Here is an 8546-nt window from a genome sequence, read left to right as displayed (position 1 = left end):
ACATACGGTATGTACCTTTTTATGTCCGGCTTTTTTGCTCAACATCGTGCCTATGAGATTCATCTATGTTTTTCCATGTATTGATTCTTCTTATTTCTATCTAGTGTTCCATTTCTGTGTAATATTCCGTATCAATTTACCTATCCATTCTCCTTTTGATGGGCATTTGAGTTTTACCTAATTCGGGGCTCTTTTGAATGAAACTGTCTGATTATTCTCACATATGAGGTTAGTGGACTTTCACATCCATTTCACTTGACTCTATACCTAGGAGTGGAACTGCTGGGCCGTGAGGGAAGTTTAAGTTTAGCTTTAGTAAATACTTACAGTTTTCCAAAGAGGTCACAGCGGCGAGCTATTTTTGTAGGTCTATCTCACAAGGATTGGAGCTATCCAGTGGAGGCAATTTCAAAGTTGAGAGGGGCATTGCTGGAGCAAACATTTCCTTAAAGAAAGAGGCTAGTGCAGAAGTGAGGCTCCCAGAAGGAGGGGTGGTCGGTCTGACTGTGTGCTGCCCCTGGCTGAGTTACTCTTAGCCAATCTTCTTTGCAACCTTACTGCTTCTCTTTTCCCAGCACTTTTCTCTTCCCTCTATTCACACTCTGTCCTTCCTGCCCATCTGTTTCTGCCCCTTTCATTGCCTCTCTCCCAAGATCTGTCCCAAGTCTGCCTGTTGGTGGGCTGTGGTGGGGGGAAGGGGACCTGTAGCCCCTGCACAGCTCTTTTTGGTCTGGTTCCTGCCCCTCGTACGAGCCGTGAAAGCACTTGTGTCTCCTGAAGCATAGGCAGCCAGGCAGTCTAAGCACCTCCCACGAAAGCCCAGGACAGCTCTTGTGCCAAAAAGACACAAACATGGGGAGCATCTTGATGGCTGGGTCCACTGTCACCAAGCTAGTGTCACAGCCAGGAGATGAGGAAGAACCTAACGTGACCCTTCATGATGGAAACCCAGGGAAACTGTGTCAGGGTGGGCAACGTAACCATCAGATGTTCCTGAGTGTGGGGAGGAGAGTCTCCCAAACCAGGAGCCCACACATCTCATCTGGCATCATGAGAAGGCACTTGCTGGACCACAGGTCATGCAGGAACTCCACCTTTAGATTCATGGAAATATACTCAGGGCTGACTCAAAGATGGCATTGCTGTAGTTGGCTCAGATCAGTGTGAACGTGGGTCTGAGCTGTGAGCACACGCAGCTGACGGACAGGCAGTGACTGACGCCAGACTGAGTCTCACCCCTCAGAAGAGAGTGTCAGCTTTATAGAGACCAAAGAACATCTCCAAGGCCTGTCTAGAAAACAGCCTTCCTTGTCACTTCTGTCCAATTCCAGGGAGGTCTGTGTGACCTGGAAGTCCAGTGTAGTGAAGATTCAAATGTGGAGGGCTAGTCTGGAAGGTTGAGTGTCCTGAGCGGACTGAGAAGAGACGGCCATCTCCTGTGGTGACTCTGATGGGCTCTCGTGCGCCTCACGAAAGTAGAGCTCTCTGTTTTTTAATAAAAAGCACCAGGGATGGGGCAGGGGACCTCTGCCACAGTTTAAGCCATTGTGGTTGATGAGGGTGTTTGCCTCAGGCTTGGAAAGCGAACGCAGGGAATAGCCTGCTCGGCATGGCCACGCCTCTAAGCCCCACTTTTGACGTAGGAGTAACTCCTCCCCAAACTCGTCTTGGTGAGTGGCCTGTGTGTTGGGGATTCTAGGAACAAAGGACAGTTGGCTCTCCTGAGGGGGAAGAAAGCAAAAGAGCAGGTGGAGCGGAAGCCTGTGTGGCCTATAGGCCGTGTTGGTGCAGAGGGAAAAGCTGGGCAGTGGAATACTTCCCCTTAAAAAAAAGAATTTTAATTACAAATACAGTAATGTGCTCTCCGGGAAACATCCAAACAACACGGGAATAGACAAAGTCAGCATGAAAGTCTCCATCCATGTCCTGCCCCACGCCTCTCCCCTCTCACACGTCCCAGCCCTCTCCCCAGAAGGCACCATGATCACTATTCGGTTTGTAGCCTCCTAGAACTTTTCTATGTATCTCAATACATGTATGTGAGACACGCATATGTGCATGCCCTTTTTATGACGAAAGGGACCTTACTGTACTTATTCTTCCCAAATATATAGCTCTCGAACATGTCTGTCCAATCTTTCCACACTGGGGAGAATGAACTACCCCATCCTTTTCATGGCTGCCTAGTATTCCACTGTGTTTCTGTATAATAAGGTATTTAACCAGGCCCTCTTGATTTACATTCACATTGTTTCCATGTTTCTGCCATGATAACAGTGGTGCAGTAGATCTTTTTATATATAACACTTACTCATTTGTGGAACTATTTCTATAGGATATTTTGTTCAGAGGACATAGACATACTGCTAAGTTAACTTCCTAAAAGGTGGTACCAGATTATCCCCATTTATAGAGGATGAGAGGCTACTTTTGAGTTAATGACAAATCTCTGGCTAGAAGGGACCAAGGCCCAGAGGGCACTGCAGTGAGGGGTAGACCTGACAAAGTCTCTCAGGGTCAGTCTGTGTGGAACAGTGTTATAACCCTTCCCAGAGAAAAGACTGTCAGTAGCACCCCCGCCCCAACTAGAAACAAGTTTGGTGCAAGTCAGCTGCCGGCCCTTGTGGCACACGGCCTGCCCTGCGTACTTCCCAAGTATGCCGTGTAATGGGCACGGAGCAGGTGTTTCCTCTCATCCTCAGGGATATACACCACCCTTTCCTGTCACTCCCCCCAAGTCCCCCTTCATCAGGTGCTAGGGCTCATGGGAGTGGAGGTGAGGGCTCTGCTGATCTCCTTTTACTAGCAAGTCTGCCCATTTTGCACAAGTGAGCATGCGGTCCCAGGAAAGTACAGGTGTTAAGCAGGGCGCTGTTCTCGTTAATTCCGTAGCACCGGGGTCCTCTCCTCAGTTCTGCTTTTGATGAGAAAGAACGCACAGGAGCAGCAAAGGGAGGCATGAACTGGGCCTTCAGCCTCATCACAGGTCAGAGAGCTGACTGAAGCCTGAGGTTCAGCCTCCCAGACTAGCTTGTCAAACAGCTCATGCTCCAGTGAGGATCCTGGATGGATCCAGTGAGAAGCCTTGCCTTCCAGTGAGGCATCTTGAATTCCATGACCCAACCAGGTGGGAAGAACCTTGTGTCTTGAGTTCACTTCTGCATTTCTAGCATAGTGCCTGGCATATAGCGAGGGCTCAATACACAGTGGTTTAATGATGCACAGAGCCAGGGAGAGGGGGATATAGTCATGCCATCCTTTCCTCCCGGAGCTGGGAACTCCTATGCTGAAACGTAACGCTGAGATTCACTTAGGTGGTTGGGCTGATGGTCCAATTAATGGTTATTAATGGTTATTCATACTGAGCTGAAGATATAGTGGTAGGGTGACATTCCTAGTTTTAGCACTGAAAGTCCTGTTTCCTGGGAAATCCCTTAGTCCTGGGCAAACCACCCCCTTCCATGGGGTAGGAAGTAGGTAGGAGGCTCGCAGAAGTCCTTTTTTAACAGGCAAGTCACATAATCAATTTTCATTTATTTTTGAAGACAAATCTGGTGGAGACGCGTGGAAGAGTCACAGGAAGGAAGTAACACTGAGAGTGGGGGAGGACTACAACAGAGCTGCAATAAGAGAAGCAAGAGAGGATAAAGCCCTGGACTAGAGCCGAAGGAGTCAGAGAGGAGGGGAAAGGTGAAATATCACAGAGATCGCTAAGGAATAATCTACAAAATTTGGTCACAAGTGGGTGTAGGAGTGGACAGAGAAGGAGGAATTGAGTTTCGTTTCCAGCTTTGGAGATGGTGAGGATGCAAAGCCACCGCTTAGAGCGAGGAAACTGCAGGGGGAGAGGCGCAGGAGGAAGATTCGCCTTTTAAGACATGCAGACTGGAAGTGTCTGTGGGATGACCAATTACCAAATCTGAAGAAACGTCAGGATTTAGGAGTCACGGATATGGGAGGTGAAGCAATTAGTACACGAGGCCTCCCAGGATGAGCGTGTAGAAGGAGAGAAGGGCAAAGGACAGAATCTTAGAGGACCCCAACGTTCAAGGGAATGTGAAACCCCTCTGTGTAAATCACACTTGCACCCTAGAAAGTAGGAATAACCACATTCAAATTTACAAGTCTTTATTAGTATACAGCCAGAGAATAGCTGTCAGGAAACATTAAGTTTCACTGCATTTCAGTTAAAGGCTATCAAAATATCGAATATTTTATCAGTGAAGAAATGTGTGTTTGTGGCGGGGGAGAAGGACGAGAAGGGAGAATAGGCTGGGGAACATGTTCCGTATAGGGATGCAGGGGGAACAGACGGAAAAAGTTTCAGCCCAGAGAATTCCGAATGACATTGAGTGGTTTTCTAATTGTGGGTTCTAAGCTTCCAGCACTGCCTGGAAAAACGTCATTCCCCTGCTTTACAAGGATCTGGTTTTAGAATGATTCCTCTTTCCTATTTTACATCCTACCTCATGTGAGAAGATAAACTACCCACAGCTATAAAATCAACCTAAATTTTTCCATCATTTCAGCTATAATCGGGGACAAGATTGGATCTCTTTATAAATTACGTCTTCTTTTCTTGCAGTGCCTTTAAAGAGAAACGATGGCTTCAGCAGTTAGGAATAGCAAGAGTTCTAGCAAAAAAGAGCATTTCTAACCTGACTACCCAAGGAGGCCTGACGGCATGGAAAAATCCTTGGGAAACTGAAACTGCACTGAAAAGTCATGACAACCCCAGTGTGGGCGAAGACCTGTTCAAACAGAACCTCCAGCTCTAATGTTAACATTCCTAACAACTCAGCCTATAATTCCTAACAACAGTCCAAATGCTGCACGACTTTCAACAGGATATTTAATGTTTAACACCATGTTTTCTTGAACTCCATCACACTAAGTGAAAATCTAGGCCATTTGTTTTTGCACAAAGAGTCTGAGGAAGAATTCATAAGAACCTGAGAATGCAGTCGCCTACAGGGAAACTGGGAGGATGGGAAACAAGGATGGGAGTGAGAATTTTTACTGTTCCTTTCTCTTTTTTGGTTTTCCTGGGTTTGTTTTTAATGCTTTTATTTTTTTAAACCATATGAATTGTAGTCTATAGTTAAAAAAAATAAAGAGAATTCTGTAAGCACCGGGAAAGCCCCTAGGACACTTAGAAAGACCATGTAGGTCTAGGACTGGCCTCAGACATCTTCTGAACTTCTGCTAAAGCATTGCTTTCTATTAGTTTTTACAAACTGACGTAAAGTTTACAAACAGTGAATTGCACAGATCTTAAACGTAAGATTCAATGGCTGTGACAAATACATAGATCTGTGTAACCAACACCCCAGTCAAGATGTAAACACTTCCATTACCCCGGAAAGTTCCTTCAGGCTCCTGAGTCTGCCCCAGTCCCCTCCAGACGCACGACTCTGATTTCTCTCTCTGTGCACAGTTTCCCAGTCAAAGGAATCATACAGTCATGCACTTTCGCACCTGGGTTATTCTGCTCAACTTGACGTTCTGAGATTTATTTCCTTTGTTGCATGGATCAGTAGCACACCCTTTTGTTCTTTACCACTCTATGTAGTAATGGCCCCTTTTTCATTCCTAATATTGGTAACTTTTGCTCTACTTTTATTTTGTCATGGATATTCAGTCTTGTAATGGTTTTATCAATCTTACCAGTTTTATTAATTTTTTATAATAACTATTACTTTTGGTAATTCTTTCTATTATATATTTGCTTTCTAATTTGTTAATTTCTTTTTTCTTTTTCTTTTTTTTAGTTTCTACTTCTCTGATTAAGTTCTTTATCTGTCATCTAATATTTTGGACATATTATTCATAGTTATTTCAGAATCCAAGTCTAATAACTCCAGTATCTATACTTCCTTCATACAGCTCTTTCTCAGGTCTTTTTTATTACTAAGTAATATTCCATTATATGGGCACACCATAATTTATCTATCCAACTGTATGTACATTTGGGATGCCTCCTGTTTTGTCATATTGTGAATAAAGCAGCTATGAACATTATTTTAAAGGTCTTTTTCTGGACATATGCTTTCATTTCTTTTGAGCAAATACCTAGGAGTGGAACTGCTGGATAATAGGGTAAATGTACACTTAACATTATAAGAAACTGCCTAGAAGTTCTTTGAAGTGGTTTTATGATTTTACACTCCCACTAACAATGTACAAGTGTTCTGGTTGCTTCACATACTTGCCAAAATTTCATGTCATCAGCGTTTTTGACTTTTAATTATTCTAGTGGGTTTGAAATGACATCTCATTATGGTTTTAATTAGCATTTACTTGATGACTAATGGTATTGAATGCTTTTTCATGTGCTTTTGGCCATCTGAATATCTTTTGTGAAGGGTCAAGTCAGGTCTTTTGCCCATTTGAAAAATTGTGTCAGGGGCCACCCCGTGGCCAAGTGGTTAAGTTCACATGCTCCACTTCAGCGACCCAGGGTTTCTCTGGTTCAGATCCTGGGCATGGACCTAGCACCTCATCAAGCCATGCTGAGGCAGCATTCCACAGAGCAGAGCCAGATGGACCTACAACTAAAATATACAACTATGTACTGGGGGTCTTTGGGGAGAAGAAGAAAAAAAAAATGTGTTATCTTTTCATTCATTATTGGTTCATTGGAGGTTTTTTTGGTTTTTGTTTTTGGGGTTTTTTTGGTGAGAAAGATTGGCTCTGACCTAACATCTGTTGCCAATCTTCCTCTTTTTGCCTGAGGAAGGTTGTTGCTGAGCTAACATCTGTGTCAATCTTCCTCTATTTTTTGTGGGATGCCACCACATTGTGGCTTGACAAGCAGTGCTAGGTCTGCTCCTGGGATCCAAACCTGGGAACCCCAGGCCACCAAAGCAAGCCCGCGAACTTAACCACTAAACCACTGGGCTGGCTGCCACTGGAGATTTTTATATACTCACGATACAAGTTCTTTGTCAGATCTATGTATTGTGAATATTTTTTCCCCAGCCTATGGTTCACTTTTTCATTTTATTAATGGTGTCTTTCGATGAATGAGAGTTTTCGACTTTGATAAAGTACAGTTTACCATTTTCTTCTTTTATGGTTCATGATCTCTCTTTCCTCTCTAAGAACTCTCTGCCTACGCCAAAGTAATGAGGATATTCTTGTATGTGTTCTTCTAGAAGTTTCATAGTTTTAGCTTTTATGTTAGGTCTATAATCCATCTCGAATTATTTTTTTAATTATTTTATTGGGGTCATATTGGCTTACAACATTGTGTAAATTCCAGGTGTTTATCACTATATTTCAGTTTCTGTATAGACTGCATTGTGTTCATCACCAGCAGTCCATTTTTTATCTGTCACCTACATATGTGCTCCTTTAGCCCACCCCTACCCCCTTCTCCTCTGGTAACCACTAATCTATTCTCCTTATCCATGTATTTATCTTCCATACCTGAGTGAAATCATACAGTATTTGTCTTTCTCTGACTTATTTCACTCAGCATAATACCCTCAAGGTCCATCCATGTTGTCAGAAATGGCACAATTTTGTCTTTTTCCTGGCTGAGTAGTATTCCTGTGTGTGTGTGTGTGTGTGTGTGTGTGTGTGTGTGTGTGCTATCACATCTTCTTTATCCACTGATGGGCACTTGGGTTGCTTCCACATATTGGCTATTGTGAATAATGCTGCGATGAACATAGGGGTTCATATACCCTTTTGAATTATTGATTTCATGTCCTTGGGATAAACACCCAGTAGTGTAATAGTTGGATGATAGGGTATTTCTATTTTTAATTTTTTGCATCTCAAATTGTTTCTGTGTGTGATGTGAGGTGAGGGTCAGGATTCACTTTTCCCCCGTAAGTTTATCAAATTGTTCTAGTACCAATTGATGAAAATACTTTCCTTTCCCTCACTGAATTACCTTGGCACCTCTGTCAAAAACCAATTTACAATATATCAATGGATCTATTTCCAGACTCTATTCTGCTCCATTGATCTATTTACTTATCCTCATACTGAGATCACACTGTCTTAATTACTATAGATTTCTAGCGGCTGTTGGAATCAGGTATTATGAATACTCCAGCTTTGTTCTTTTTCCAGGTTTGTTTTGGCTACTCTCAGTCCTCTGCATTTCCATATAGATTTTTAAATGAACTTGTCATTCTTTACAAAAAACCCCTTGAGATTTTGACTGGGCGCAAGTGACATCTTACTAACACTGAATCTGACAACCTACGACGTGTTTCTTCATCCGTGGTGTTCGTCCCCTTTCATTTAGGTCTTCCTTAATTTCACTCATCAATGTTTCTTAGTCTTCTGTGTAGAGGTCTTATAAATCTTTTGTTAACTTTTTTCTTAAATATTTTATATTTTTTGATGTTATTTGCTAGGAAGATTTTTAAGATAGATTCTGTTACAACAGTCAGAGTCGCCTAAATCTAAAGCTCATTTGAAAAAATACCTTTAGGGGCTGGCCCGGTGGTGCAGTAGTTAAGTTCACGTGCTCTGCTTTGGTGGCCCAGGGTTCACAGGTTTGGATCCCAGGTGCAGACCCACACACC

General features: G+C 43.2%; 1 protein-coding gene across 5 annotated transcripts in view; it reads left to right on the top strand.

The window, feature by feature from the left end:
• Positions 1-6032, top strand: part of ANKUB1 (ankyrin repeat and ubiquitin domain containing 1) — a 36087-nt gene extending 30055 nt beyond the window's left edge. For all 5 annotated transcript variants that reach the window (XM_070576314.1, XM_008526559.2, XM_070576315.1 and 2 more), the window contains one exon: positions 4586-6032. In XM_070576314.1, the coding sequence (XP_070432415.1) occupies positions 4586-4778 (193 nt within the window). In that variant the 3' untranslated portion in view covers positions 4779-6032. The remainder of the gene's footprint in view (positions 1-4585) is intronic.
• Positions 6033-8546: the final 2514 nt, after the last annotated feature.

Source organism: Equus przewalskii, chromosome 15, assembly GCF_037783145.1.
Source record: "Equus przewalskii isolate Varuska chromosome 15, EquPr2, whole genome shotgun sequence".
In the NCBI taxonomy this organism is placed as follows: Eukaryota; Metazoa; Chordata; class Mammalia; order Perissodactyla; family Equidae; genus Equus; species Equus przewalskii.
Note: the sequence above shows the minus strand (reverse complement) of the source record. Positions and strands in the feature narration are given on the sequence as shown.